This window comes from Geotrypetes seraphini, chromosome 8 (genome assembly GCF_902459505.1).
Source record: "Geotrypetes seraphini chromosome 8, aGeoSer1.1, whole genome shotgun sequence".
In the NCBI taxonomy this organism is placed as follows: Eukaryota; Metazoa; Chordata; class Amphibia; order Gymnophiona; family Dermophiidae; genus Geotrypetes; species Geotrypetes seraphini.
Window position 1 is genome coordinate 24,087,996 of NC_047091.1, and position 15,608 is coordinate 24,103,603.

The 15,608-nt window shown below is 46.7% G+C and overlaps 1 protein-coding gene across 1 annotated transcript in view; it reads left to right on the plus strand.

Annotated features, from left to right (window-relative positions):
• Nucleotides 1–15,608, plus strand: part of CSMD2 (CUB and Sushi multiple domains 2) — a 536,551-nt gene that overhangs the window by 390,239 nt on the left and 130,704 nt on the right. The window contains exons 13-16 of the mRNA XM_033956853.1: nucleotides 5,824–6,150; nucleotides 8,686–8,880; nucleotides 12,971–13,109; nucleotides 14,131–14,318. Of these exons, the coding sequence (XP_033812744.1) occupies nucleotides 5,824–6,150; nucleotides 8,686–8,880; nucleotides 12,971–13,109; nucleotides 14,131–14,318 (849 nt within the window). The remainder of the gene's footprint in view (nucleotides 1–5,823; nucleotides 6,151–8,685; nucleotides 8,881–12,970; nucleotides 13,110–14,130; nucleotides 14,319–15,608) is intronic.

A 15,608-nucleotide genomic window follows, 5' to 3' on the forward strand; every position in this document is an offset into this window, starting at 1 on the left:
GGTCCCATGAGGTAGAAGATATCTTCTTCCGACTCGATACGGCCCGTGATGTACTTAAATGTTTCAATCATATCACCCCTCTCTCTTCGTTCCTCAAGTGAGTACAGCCTCAGTTTATTCAGTCTTTCTTCATACGTGAGATCCTTGAGCCCCCAGACCATCTTTGTGGCCATTCGCTGAACTGACTCGATTCTCTGCACATCCTTCCGGTAGTGTGGTCTCCAGAATTGAACGCAATACTCCAAGTGAGGCCTCACCATGGACCTGTATAGCGGCATCATAACTTCAGGTCTCCTGCTGACAAAACCTCTACGAATACAACCCATCATTTGCCTTGCCTTGGAGGTAGCTTTCTCCACTTGATTTGCAACCTTCATGTCATCACTAATGATCACCCCTAGGTCACGTTCCGTCGTGGTCCTGGCCAAGGTCTCACCATTTAGTATGTAAGTTCTGTGCGGGTTTTTCTTACCCAGGTGCATTACCTTACACTTTTTAGCATTGAAGCCTAGTTGCCATGTTGCCGACCACCGTTCAAGCAGTAGTAGATCTTGCGTCATATTATCAGGTAAAATGCTTTTACCTACTATGTTGCAAAGTTTGGCGTCGTCGGCGAACATTGATACCTTTCCTCTAAGTCCTTGGGTAATATCTCTTATGAATAAGTTGAATAGAATCGGGCCCAAGACCGAGCCCTGCGGCACTCCACTGATCACGCCTGACGTTTTGGAAGGGGTACCGTTTACCACCACCCTCTGAAGTCTATCACTCAGCCAATCCTCAACCCATGTAGTTAGAGTGTTCCCTAACCCTATTGATTTCAGTTTGTTCAATAATCTTCGGTGTGGGACGCTATCAAAAGCTTTACTGAAGTCCAAATACACCACATCCATTGATTCTCCGGCATCTAGCTGCCTATTAACCCAGTCAAAAAAAACCAATCAGGTTAGATTGGCAGGATCTGCCCTGGGTGAATCCATGCTGGTGTGGATCACGTAGGTTTTCCTCGTCTAGGATCATGTCAAGATGTCGTTTGATCAGTGTTTCCATGAGCTTGCACACTATAGACGTGAGACTCACTGGTCTGTAGTTTGCCGTCTCTGTCCTGCATCCCTTTTTGTGGAGTGGGATAACGTTGGCGGTTTTCCAGTCCAAGGGGACTCTTCCTGTGCTTAGGGAGAGATTGAAAAGAACAGATAATGGTTCTGCTAGGACTTCACTCAATTCTCTTAGTACTCTGGGATGTAGGTTGTCTGGTCCCATAGCTTTATCTACTTTGAGTCTTGATAGTTCGTAGTAGACGCAACTGGGTGTAAACTCGAAATCTTGAAACGGGTCCTTCTGGTTGTTTCCCGTTTGAAGCAGTGGACCAGCTCCTGGTGCTTCACAGGTGAAGACTGAGCAGAAGTATTCGTTTAGTAATTCTGCCTTGGCAGAATCTGATTCTACAAGGCTACCGTCCGATTTCTTCAGGCATTCTATCCCGTTTTTGTTTCTTTTCCTGTGACTAATATAGTTGAAGAAGGATTTATCTCCTTTTTTAATGTTCCGTGCTAGATCTTTTTCCATTTGGAGTTTGGCCTCTCTGACTGCTATTTTGACAGCTTTAGATCTGTCTAGATAGTCTTCTTTCGCCTCTCGTTTACCTTTATGCTTGTAGGTGATAAATGCTTCTTTTTTCTTTTTAACGAGGTCCAAAATTTTTGCACTGAACCATTGGGTTTTTTTTGTTCCTCCTGTGTTTACTCATTGTTCTTGTGTAGCGGTTTGTTGCTTCGTGTAGGGTGGACTTCAGAGTCGACCACATATCCTCCACATTGTTAGGTAGTGCTTGTTTATGTAACTCCTGACGGACAAAATCTCCCATACGGTCAAAGTCTGTGCCTCTAAAGTTGAGAACCCTAGTTGCCGTGTTTGACCTTGAGAAACCTTTCTTAAGGTTAAGCCATACCATATTATGGTCGCTGGAGGCCAGTGTGTCTCCAACTGAGACATCCGAGACGCTATCTCCGTTGGTGAGTACCAGGTCCAGTATCGTTTGGTCCCTGGTGGGCTCCAACACCATTTGCTTGAGTCGTGCACCCTTTATGGAGTTCAGAATTCTTTTACTGCCACACGTAGTCGCGGAGAGTGTGTTCCAATCGGCATCGGGCATGTTGAAGTCCCCTAACAACACTGTGTCTCCCCGTAGAGTGATGTTCTCTATGTCCTCTATCAGTTCTAAGTCTTTGTCTTCTTGTTGTTTCGGAGGTCTGTATATCACACCAAGGTATAGGCATTTTTCATTTCCTCTGGCCAGATTCACCCAGAGGGATTCCCCAGAATATCTAACATCTGTAATCCTGGTAGTTTTGATGTTATCCTTAGTGTATAGTGCTACCCCTCCACCTAACTTGCCCTCTCTGTCGTGACGTAGTAGATTGTAGCCTGGTATAGCCATATCCCACACATGCGAGTCTGTGAACCAGGTTTCTGATATTGCTACCACATCTAGGTCAGCGTTTATTATCTCAGTCTCTAATTCTAGAATTTTATTGCCCAAGCTGTGTGCATTAACATACATAGCCTTCCATACCTGTGAAGAGATCCCCTTTTGGGTTAGAGTGACTCCTAAATTATCATTGATATTTCCCTTTAGATTATCATGGATAACATGCGTACCTACCGTAGACCCAGAAGTGTGGGTGTGACTCGCCTCCTCAGGATGGTTTCTTACTGCTCTGGGATATAAATAAGTGCCCTCCCCCAACTTACCTAGTTTAAAGCCCTGCGGAGTAGGCGAGCCAGGCGATGTCCGAATACAATAGGGTTGGTCTGTTGGGAAGAAAAAGAAGAGGATGAAGAGATTGAAAAAGGGGGGGGGGGGATCTCCTATGTTTACCTGTGGAAGAGGTCACCAACTGCCAGGTGTCATTGCCGCCAGCCATTTCCTGTATCCCAAATGTTGGTTTCAAAGCTGATGATTTGGGCGTCTCGAGAATGGACTTGTCGCGGGCCAGCTCTGTGATTTGGGACAGCTCCTGAACGACTCCGTCGATGTAGGCTTCATCCTCTCGGATGCTTCTCAGGCGTACCACCTCCTCCCTGAGGCTCCACAGTTCCTGCATGAGGGTTTATCCATCTGAGCGGCCTCCTCTGTCTGCGTGGAGACTGTAGTGTAGTGCCGGGGGATGGACTCGGTCTGCACGGAGACCTCTGTCACTGTCCTGAATCCTCCTCCCTCCGCATGCATATCTATCCGAACACAAGAGAACAAACTAATACGATATATTCTAAATTACTCAGACCACATACACCCTGGACATTACTCGAATTTCTTTCATGACCTTACTGGGGTGGTGTATTCCTCATTGGTTTGCACTGGCTTAGTAAGGAGGCAAAGGGGATGAAACTTGGCAGGGGCACTGACATCTCTTCCTCCCCCCCTCCCCATTCACCCTGCCCCATCCTCCCTGTACCTTTTCAAATATTTGCCAGACACAAGCAGCATCTCTTACCTCTCTCTAACATCACTTCCTGTTTGCAAGGTCCAGGAAATGACATCAGAGGGGAGAATGAGGCCACTGTGAGTAGCCGGTAAAAGATGCTGCTTGTAGCTGGCAAAGATTTGAAGAGGTACGGGAATGGGGGGATGAAGAGAAGGATGCATGGGGGGCACATGGCGTAGCTGGGGGGGAGCAGGGGGCACATAGTGCAGCTTCCCTTGCTACAAGTATTGCATATATGTGCTATATACACGGAAATGCTGGTGTTAACATATGCAAAGTTTCACTAAGGCTTCTTTTCCAGGAGTTTGAAGGCAAATGATTCCCTAAGTGGTTCTGGAGTCGTCCCTCCCCAATCCAATTTGGTTTTCAGAATATCTGAGGTGAAATGTACTTGAGACTGATTTCCCTGCACGGCCTGAAGACCAGACAAGGAGGGGGAGAACTCCAGAATCACTGCTTTATCGCCCAGACAGTGGGCAGCGTGGCTCTTTCTTGTCCATCTCTAGTCCTTAGAGCACCGTGTGACGGTTGTGCCCTGAGTCTTAATCCATTTATTTGAGAGATGCAAAGATTAATCCTGGTATCTGTTGTGGAGGTCATTCTATAAATTAGTGCCTGGATGTATGCATGTCATCGGGGCCAATAATTGGGAGTTTCCCCTGAATGCACACTAGAGGGCAGCACCAAAATGCTATAGCCCAGTGGTCTCCAACTCCAACCTTTTGCAGGGCCACATTTGGGATTTGTAGGTACTTGGAGGGCCTCAGAAAAAATAATTAATGTCTTATTAACGAAATGACAATTTTGCAGGAGGTAAAACTCTTTATTGGTTATAAATCTTTCCTTTTGGCTAAGTCTTAATAATAATATTGTCATTTATAGCTAAAGAGACATATGATGAAGAAACTGTTTTATTTTACTTTTTTGATTATGATAAACATACCGAGGGCCTCAAAATAGTACCTGGAGGCCGTGAGTTTGAGACCACTGATCTATCACAGGGGAGTACGTGTGGCCGGAGCAAGGACAGGCCATGGGTGTGTCCTCATGACACGTGTAACCTATAGAATACTATCAGCTAGACACGTCACTCGGGTCATGTGAGTAAGCCACCACTAAACTCAGGTGCTAATTTTCTATCATGGCATCTTGGTGGGCAGATGCTGCTTTGGAATTGGCGCCCACGGCTCGGACTTGATGTGTCGAAATGAAGGCGTCGGTTTATAGAGTTGCCTTTTATATATGTTCAGTTTATTTAATATACCGCAAATATAAAACCAGAAGGCAAATCTAACTGGTTTACAATTTAAAAACTAGGGACCTGGATTGGCCAGCGTGAGAACGGGCTACTGGGCTTGATGGACCATTGGTCGGACCTAGTAAGGCTAGTCTTATGTTCTTAAAAGTAGCCATCAGGAGGGAGTAAGTTAAGAGCTAAAGACCAAAGAGAAGTCGTAGGCCTTTAATTGTGCCTTGAAGGTTACAAATGATTTGTCTGAACGAAGGTAAAAAGGCCAAGAATTCCAGACAGTAGGAGCCGTAACGCAGAATGAAGAATTCCTATGGCGGTCCAGAAAAAGTTGTCTACTATTTATTATTTCTATAGCGCTGAAAAAGCGTACGCAGCGCTGTACATTTTAACATACAATAGACAGTCCCTGCTCTGAAGAGCTTACAATCTAATTTAGACCGGACATTTCAGGTTTGGGGAGATAATGGTACAGGAAATGATACGGTGGGTCTAGGGATCTGACAGCAGTGAGTGGGAGTTAAGAGTTAACAGCAGTTTCAAAAAAGTGAGCTTTTAGCTTGGATTTAGGGACTGTGCACGACGTATTGACTCAGGCAGCCTGTTCCAGGCATACGGTGCGGCAAGAAAAAAGGGACGGCGTTTGGCGTTGGCAGTGGAAGAGAAGGGTATAGACAAGAGGGGCTTTCCCGACGAACGGAGATCATGGGGGTGGGGGGGGGAATGACTAATAACTGCTGTTGTAGGAGCGTAAGGTTCTTTGAGGCGAATATAGGCCACCAGACTATGGGCTTCTTTTACCAAGCCACATTAGGGCATTAACGTGTGCTAAATTACCCCGCGCGCTACACGCTAACACCAGCATTGAGCTGGCATTAGTTCTAGCCACGTGGCGCGGGTTTAGCATGCGCTAAAAACGCTAACGCAGCTTAGGAAAAGGAGCCCTATATAAAAACGAGGGAAGAGCACTTGAGAGAATCTGGTGGGAAAGGGGATGTGATGTGTTCTGATCTTATGTATTTGCTGATGGCTAGGAAAAGTCCTGGGCGTTCCTCCTAATCTCCCTGTGTCTCTCTTTCCTTACAGTCTCTTGTTTCTTCAACTTTACCACATCTTCTGGCACCGTTCTGTCACCCAACTACCCCGAGGAGTACGGAAACCACTTGCACTGTGTCTGGCTAATAATAGCCAAGCCCGAGAGCCGCATCCACCTAGCTTTCAATGACTATGATGTGGAGCCGCAGTTCGATTTCCTCGCTGTGAAGGACGGAGGGACTGCCGAGTCGCCGGTGTTGGGCACCTTCTCAGGGAACCAGGTCCCGTCGTCTCTGACCAGCAGCGGCCACGTGGCGAGGCTGGAGTTCCAGACGGACCATTCCACCGAGAAAAGGGGCTTCAACATCACCTTCACAAGTAAGTGTCCTCTCGGTGAAGATTTTCGCATGTGGTTCAGCGTTTGTGGTAACAGCAACCATAATCACTTTTGACTTTCGACGACACTATGTCCTCAACAGAACTTACTGCTATCCTGTGGAATAATGTCACACAGTGCAGAAATTCATGAGACACTAAGGAATAATATTGTACTGAAAGGATTCGACATAATAGAGCAGGGACACGGACAAGAGGACACAGTCTGAAGCTGAGGGGGGACAGGTCCAGGACGAATATCAGGAAGTTCTGTTTCACACAGCGAGTGGTGGACGCCTGGAATGCTCTCCCGGAGGAAGTAATTGCAGAATCCACCGTTCTAGGATAAACTAGATGCACATCTCCTTAGGAGTGGCATAGAGTGACACTGTAAGGGTATATTAGGTGCACATCTCCTTTGGGAAGCATACAGTGACATGGGTACTTTGATCTATGCCAGGGCACACCTGGCGGGGCCTCCGCGTGTGCGGATCACCGGACTTGATGGACCCAGGGTCTGATCCGGAGATGGCAATTCTTATGTACCCCACGGAATAGCAGGATATCCTGCGGAATAAGACCACACTGCACGAGACACTAGAGAGTAATATTGTGCCCTGTGAAATAACATTACATGTTACAGAATTGCATGAGAAACTCGAGAGTAATATTGTGCCCCATCACATGGTGCAGAATTGCATGAGATTCTACCATAGAGAATAGGAGGATACCCTGTGGAGCTGATATGACATTGCACAGTGGAGCATTACTCGGTCTGGACAATATTCTGCAGATTTGCATCTATGCGTCAAAGATCCATAATCAACCCCCAATAAATAGATGCATTTCAAAGAAGGAATGTTAATGCAGGGGCCGAGACACTGCTCTTCTTCCATGAGCTTCATAAATCCCATGCAGGGTTTGGCGTGATCCCTGCGTGGTGCCAGCGTTCACTATTTTGGGAGGGCGTGTGAGCTCATATGCTGTGCTTCATAGAGGTGATTGATAAATCCCAGTAAATACATAAATGCACCTGGATTGCTTTAGAAAAGAGTCACCCTGTGACAGAGCTACATCAAGGGTTTTAATGTGCTTCTTATTCTGTTTCTGAGAACAGCAAATGGTTACGGCAGCTTACTGAGTCTGATCAAAGACCGTTCACCAACTGGGACATTAACCGGAATTTGCAGAGAGCTTTTTTGAGCTGTATTTTAATCATATTTTTTGGCTCAGCAACGATCTTGACGGTGAATCACCTGCGGCCTGTTAGAGGCGGGGGTTTAGATGGCAGGGGGCCCCCCTGTTCCCCCATTTAGCATTTGGGGATTTAATGATTTGTGTGGACTGGAAACTGCACTTGATTCCTCTTTTGCAAGGCTTTCGGAGAAAATGAAGGTGAAGGAATCTTGAGATTCTGGTCGGCTCCTGGGGAGGTTTTTCATCGGTGGGAAATGGATAGAAACTTTGTTTTATTGGCTCAAATGATTCACCATATTGATGATATGTTATAACACTGCAGTTCTCAAACCGGTCCTGGGGACCCCGAGACAGTCGGGTTTTCAAGATAGCCCTAATGAATATTCATGAACAGTGGTGTAGAAAGGGGGTGGGCAGACTGTCCTGGGCGTCGTCTTGATGGGAAGGCCAGCACTGCTCCTCCTCTCCATCACCCTGCTGCTTCCCCAATCCTCCCTGCAACACACGCACCTTCCCTTGCCCCCGCCCCCCCCCCCCCTCACCATACCACTAGCTTTTTGCCAGTACCGGCCTCGGTACTCCCCTCTGACATTTCTTCTGGGTCCCACGACTAGGAAGTGACGTTAGAGGGAGAGCCAACGTCGATGCGGGCAACAAGTTGTGATGCTGCTCCTGCCGGGGAAGTTACGGAGGAAGAGAAGGGGCATGTGCACGGCAGATGGGAAGGGCCAGAGGGGAGGGAATGAGGTCTGAAGGAGAGGAAGCATACAGGAGGCTGAAAGAAGAGAAGAAATATTGGATGCACAGTCAGAAGAATAAAGTGCAACCAGAGACTGATGAAATTACCAAACAAAGGTAGGAAAATGATTTTATTTTCAATTTAGTAATAGAAATGTGCCAGTTTTGAGAGAGAAAAGATATTAAACTTTAAATGTGAGTGCTGCAGAAAAAATAGAGTATTTGGAGGGCCGCAGAAAAAATAGTTAATGTCTTATTAAAGAAATGACAATTTTGCATAAGGTAAAACTGTTAAAGGAAAGTTTTATAAACTATAAAGAGTTTAACCTCATGCAAAATTGTCATTTCTTTAATAAGACATTAACTATTTTTTTCTGCGGCCCTCCAAGTACCTACAAATCCAAAATGTGGCCCCGCAAAGGGTTTGAGTTTGAGACCACTGATGTAGACGCTCTCCTTTCCTAGCGTCCAGTGTAACAGTATAAAACCCTGCTCTTTGTGGCACAGTCCCTTGTCAACCTCCAGCAGGGTCTGAGCCACTGGTGCTGGCCTGTACCTGCAAGTGATAAAAGTTTGTTGTCTCTTTGTGGCTTCCTTCTCCAGCATTCAGACACAACGAGTGCCCCGATCCCGGAGTTCCAGTGAACGGCAAAAGGTTTGGGGAGAGCCTTCAACTGGCCAGCTCAGTGTCTTTCCTCTGTGACGAAGGTTTCATCAGGACCCACGGCTCAGACACCATCACCTGCATCCTGAAAGAGGGCAACGTGGTGTGGAGTAGCTCGGTCCTAAGATGTGAAGGTAGGTGCCGAGGCACAAGAGCTCCAGGTTCAGGAAAATGAGCTGGAAGCGTAGGAAAGACTTGACTGACTTCAGTGATTAGAAACTCAAAACCCCTTAAGTGCAAATACAAAGCCCTCCCTTTGGCAATGTGAGTTCCCTGTTTGGTTGCACAGTTTTTTTGTGTCTCTTTGGGAGTGTAGATCTCAGAGAAGCAGCTCCAAGATCTACCTCTCCACGCCAGATATCTCTACAGGAGTTCAGGCCCGAATTTCAGCCTCCCTGTCCGACATTGAAGCTTGGATGTCTCGCCCCCATCTCAAACTGAATATGACTAAAACTGAACTTATCTTTCCGCCTAAATTCACCTCCCCCCTCTCCTCGTTCTCTATTTCCGTGGATAACACTATCCTCCTCCCTGTCTCGTTGGCTCGCAACCTTGGGGTGATTTTCGACTCCTCTCTCCCCTTCTCTGCTCAGATCCAACAAACCGCCAAATCCTGTCGCTTCCTCCTCTATAATGTTACCAAAATCCATCCTCTTTTCTCTGAACACACTAGCAAAACCCTTGTCCACGCTTAGACTACTGCAACGCACTTCTCTCGGGCCTCCCGCACGCCCGTCTTATCACCTCTTCAACCTGTTCAAAATTCTGCTGTGCGACTCATATTCCATGAGAACCACTTTTCTCACATTGCCTCCCTCAAGTCACTTCATTGGCTCCCCGTCCATTTCCGAATACAAATGCAATAGAAAAACTCATGCTCTGTTCAATTTCCCTTCTGTAAAAGGTTGTAAAAGCAAGAAATTCCTAAATCACTCTTTAGCATCTCAGGCAGCTTCTCATGAAAAAGAATTTCGATCATTGTTGCTCTCCAAATACCTGACTAGATGACTCATTCAAATAGACGATTATGTTTAGTGTTTATAATCTTTGTAAACCACGTAGAACTTTTTGGTAACGCGGTCTATAAGTATGATGTTATGTTATGTTAGTTTAAACTCCTCTTGCTGACCTACGAGTGCGTTCGCTCTGAAGCCCCCCAATATCTCTCTTCACTTATCTCCCCCTATGCTCCTCCCTGTGGTCTCTATTCATCAATCAGGCCCTTCTTATCCGTACTAGAGAATGACACGGTGACAAAATTCATCACTGTTCCCGTCCCTGCGGATAACCGCGGGAAATAATCCCATATCATTTTCTAGTGTCTATTTCAACCTCGGTCCTTCTACACCAGCATTCTTCAAAGCAAAGCTTGTGGATCAGTGGTTGTGGCCATTCATATTCTGATTCTTCCCTCTCTCCTTAAAGAATGACATGAAGATGATTTCCCGCGGTTATTCGCGGGGACGGGAACGGTGATGAATTTTGTCACTGTGTCATTCTCTAATCTGTACACTTCTCTTCCACTGCCAATGCCAGACTCTGTCCCTTCTTTCTTGCAACATGGTTTGCCTGGAACAGGTTGCCCCATCCCTGGCAGGGTTCAAATCCAAGCTAAAGGCCCACTTTTTTGGAAACTGCTTTCAACTCTTAACTCCCCCTCACTGCTGCCACTATAACCTCCCCAACCCTGCAATATCCTGTCTAAATTAGATTGTAAGCTCTTCTGAGCAGGGACTGCCTATTATATGTTAAATGTACAGCACTGCATATGCCTTTCAGCACTATATAAGTGATAAGCAGTATTAGGTCATCCCCTTCATTCCCAGATAGCAGATAGAAACATAGAAATTGACGGCAGAAAAGGGCCTTAGCCCATCGAGTCTGCCCATACCAATGACCCACTCCCTGACTTTTACTCCCCTATAGATCTCATTTGAATATCCCATTTTCTCTTAAAATCTGACACGCTATTGGCCTCAATCACCTGCTGAGGCAGCTCGTTCCAATGATCGACCACCCTTTCGGTGAAGAAGTACTTCCTAGCATCACCTTGAAATTTCCCTCCCCTGATTTTCAGCGAGTGTCCTCTGGTTACCGAGGGCCCTGTAAGACAGAAGATATCATCTTTCACCTCTATACGCCCCGTGATATACTTAAAGGTCTCAATCATGTCCCCCCTCTCTCTTCGCTCCTCCAGTGAGTACATCCGCAGTTTTTTTAGCCTTTCTTCATACGTGATACTGAAGTATCATAAGTGATACGTAATACTGAAGCTATGAAATTAATCTCCTGTGTGTATCGCAGTGTTGTCTCCACACACACACACACCACACAAACACACACTCATTCTCTCATGCAATCCAATCATTGTTCTTTTCTGAATTCCGGGGGGGGAGGAATTCGTTCACTACTGCCGCTATTACTGCTTATCATTTCTGCAGCACTGTACATTGCGTTAGCCATATCAAAGAGACAATCCCTGCTCGATAGAGCTTACAGTCGAATAAATTGATGAACAGGATAATCGGGATAGGGGATTTCAGAGGGAGTGACATAATAATAATAATAATTTTATTCTTATATACCGCCATACCCGGTGAGTTCTAGGCGGTTTACATCAATTAGATTAGCATCTGAGTTAACAAGCAGATTTACAACAATTTATCAGATATATAACAAGTTTTAACCGAACTTGACAGAGGATGACGGGAGGTTGTGGAAGATAGGGAAGAGAGAAGCTATTGTGGGGGAGGAGAAGAGCTGGGGGGGGAAGCAGGGGGGGCGAAGTGGTAATGTAAGCGGGGGGGGGGGGCGTTAGGGGTCTTGTTTGCTGAATAGGTAGGTTTTGAGTAATTTTCTGAAGCCGTGGGTTGGCATTACGAGTTAAAAGCAGCCTCGTAAAAGTGGGCTTTTAGCCTGGATTTGGATTTCACCTTTTTTAGATCAGACAGAGCAGATACCAGATCATACGTTTAGTTTATTGTATCCCGCAATTGTCAGCAAGGAATCATTGCGGCTTGCAATAAGATTTGGGGTCAGTTATTACATTAGCAATTGGATTCTAGAGAGCGTATTGGATAGAGATCAGTCATTATAAGGAGAAAAGATGTATGGCAGGGGTGTCAGAGTCCCTCCTCGAGGGCCACAATCCAGTAGGGTTTTCAGGATTTCCCCAATGAATATGCATGAGATCTAGTAGCATACAATGAAAGCAGTGCATGCAAATAGATTTCATGCATATTCATTGGGGAAATCCTGAAAACCCGACTGGATTGCGGCCCTCGAGGAAGGACTCTGACACCCCCGATGTATGGCAGCGGTATGTCTTTACAGCATCTCCCAGAGTTTATTTCCACCTCCCTGTGTGAGGTCCAGGTTTTCATCACCTGCATGGCAAGCGCCAATCGGGTCTAGCCTCCCCGTGGGATTTTAAAGTTGAGCAGGCTGACAGCCGACGCTAGGTCTGATTCAAGGGCTAGCAAGGGTTCCCCGCTTCTTTCAGGCCTCCTAATGGCACTCGACTGGAAAACGTGCGATTTCATGAAATCCTTTTGGTGACACAAAACCGTTTTCTGAAAACAATAAGGCACTTCAGACTTTTGTATTCTCAGCCAACAATTGCACACCTTTGATGGCAGATGAGAGGAATGGAGCATCTGGAGTGTGGATGCTTCAAAGTGCATATTGTGAATCTCTGTGAGGCGTTCTTTGATTAATTTCATGTACAATAAGAGCGGTCTTCCTGAAATATAACCAGTACAGTTTCAGCACTGGTGCTCAGGCCACCTACGCTACAGGTCACCAATAATGCAAAGGAACAGGAAATTGTGAGCAGGCCTACCTGGAGACAGTGGCATAGTGAGGGTAGGAGTGGTGGCACCCTCCTCCCCTCACCGGTCCTTCCGTGCCCTCCCTTCATACCTCTTTAAATCTTCGCCTGAGCGAGCAGCTTCTCTGGTCTGCTGTTCATGTCGGCATTGGCTTTCCCTCTGATGTCACTTCCTGGCCCTGTGAACCGGAAGTGATTTCTGAAGGGAGACAGGCCAGAGAAATTGCTTGTACTGGCAAAGATTTAAAGAGGTATGAGGGGGAAGGGAAGGAGCAAGTGTAGCATTGGGGGCAGAGAGGTATCAGTGCCCCCACCAAGACGCCTGGAGACATCTTTTAGTGTTAACCTGATAAAGTCTATTGAGCTCTGTGACTTCTTCTCTGTTTCTTTCTTAGCTCCGTGTGGTGGGCATCTGACATCTCCCAGTGGAATGATCTTGTCTCCGGGCTGGCCTGGGTTCTACAAGGACTCCCTACACTGTGCGTGGGTTGTAGAAGCACAACCGGGATACCCCATCAAGATCACTTTCGACAGGTGGTTATCGAAATCAAGGCTTCCTCATCCGATCAAGAGACCTAAGCGGCCATTTTGTAAATTAGAATCTCCTTTCTGGTGCCCCGAGTCTTTAAGGATGCCTTGACGCCCTTAAAAGAAGAGGTGCCTGCTTATGCCAAGTCAATGGCAGGCATAGGAGGGTGAGCCTAGATCCGTCATCTGACAGGATTCCTTGAGATGAACCCCCTTGTCAATTGTGCATGAGGGTACAGAATAGTGCGATGGGCAAGCGGGCGAGTAAGTGACACATCTAAGTGGAAGCCCCCTTTATACAGAATTCCCTTCTGATTGGGTTGGGTGGCAGATGCCATTTTTGCACCCTACTCGGGTCCCCATTCACATTTGTACGCATGCAGTAGAGGCAGAATAAATCTCAGCTTTCATGCAATGGTCCATTCATATGGTAGCCTAGTCTAAAGGGGTCCTGGGTTCAGCCTTTCTCGGGACCAGCCCACCCTCTAGGGCGGCGTTGAGTCATTCGCCTTCAGCTCAGATTTGGAAATATGACGAGTCGAATTTACATCCAAGACCTGCAGGTTCGGAGCTCTGAGAACTGAAGACACGTCACGTGTCTCCCACGCAGTGGCATAGCGAGGGTGAGATGCGCCCTTCGTCCCCCTGCTCCCTCCTGCCGCATGTGAACCCCCCTCCCTCCCCCCGTACCTCCAATTGTTCACCGCTGCAAGCAACAAGAACTTCAACGTGCTCCTCACCACCCCGTCGTCTCCTGCTGACATCACTTCGATGTGCGGCACCCGGAAGTGGCATCAGTGGGAGAGACGCCGCGGTCACAAGGAGCAGGTTAAAGTTTTTGCTAGAGGTATAAGGGAAGGGGGGTCACACACGTGGGAGGAGAAGGTGTGCTGGCGCCCAGGGCGGTCCACACCCCCTTACTATGCCACTGCTCCTAGATGTCAGAGATGAACCTTCGCCGCCAGCTGAGGTCCCCAGTCCAGCCCTTTCACTCTCCTTTAGCGTGCAGCCTCTGTTTCTGTTGCAGATTCAAAACGGAGGTGAATTACGACACGCTGGAAGTGAGAGACGGTCGCTCCTATTCGTCTCCATTGATCGGGATCTATGATGGTACCCAAGTGCCCCAGTTCCTGATCAGCACCAGCAACTTCCTCTACCTCCTCTTCTCAACAGACAAGAGCCATTCGGACATTGGCTTTCAAATCCGCTATGAAAGTAAGTCGGTTCATTAGGCCTCAATCTTCCGAGTGAGAGCGTTAGCACAAAGGGGAGCCTCCTGATGGACTTCTTTCAAGAACAGCTGGAACGGCATGCTCCACGCCTGATTTTTCCAGCACTTTCTGCACAGATAAGTGGCGCAGGCCGGAGCCAGTCAGCTCTATTCAGAGAGAATATCCAGAAAATACCGCTGAAAGTTATTAAAGAGAACCGAGTAACCTTTCACATAGAGCCAGCGGCAGGAGTGAGGGTGATTTCCAGCATTATTCGGTTAGGGGTTGATTCTGTAAACGGCGCCTATATTGGCTGATGCCTAAAAAAATGGCGCCAGCCGCATGTTAACCCCACTAAGGCGCCGTTTACAGAATTTTGGCTAGCGGCGCCTACGTAAAAACGTAGGCGCCTGAAATGTAGACCAGTGTTTTAAAGGCCTAAGTCACACTGTGCCCTTAGAAATGCCCATTTAGGCATTCAGTGCCGTTAATCGCTATGCGATAAGAGCCTTTCATCCAATTAGTATTATTATTATTATTATTTTTTTAGCAATTATCGAGCCTGTTAAGGGGATTATGCTAGTGAACTTAAGTGACCTTTCTAGAATCAGCCCCTAAGTGGCCATATTAAGTTCATTCGCCATATCGCTATCCAGGTAAAGTTAGAACGATAAACAGATGATCGTAGCTCATCCCGAGAGAGGCCTGAAATCTCTCCTAGGCAGACAATTCCAGGGTCAGTCAATATCTGGAAACCAGGGAAGAATATCCCCAAAACCTTTTTCACTGTCTTGACCTTAAAAATCATAAAGGGCTCCTTTTACAAAGGTACACTAGCCACGGAGGCAGTAGATTTTTGGCTAAGCGCGATAATTTTGTGCGTGCACTAAAAACCTAGCGCACCTTCGTAAAAGAAGCCCAAAATGTCAACCATTTCCCTTATCTCTGTTCTTTTTTTTTCTCTCCTTGATTTTGAATTATTTCTTTTACTCTATTTATTCTATAAATTTTATGCTATCTTTCCTTTTCAATCAGGTGCCTTAGCCAGACTGTGAGCCTTCGGGACAGATAGGAAAGGTTTTCAGGTACCTAATTGCTTTTTACATTTGTAAAGCCGCTTTGACCTTTTGCATTATGTGGGATATCAAATCTGCAATAAACAGAAAAGTGCACGGACAACTGGGCAAACTAAGCAAAAAATTGTCAGCATGTGTACGGCATTACCTATGTCAGGGGTAGGCAATTCCAGTCCTCGAGAGCCCGAGCCAGGTCAGGTTTTCAGGATATCCACCAT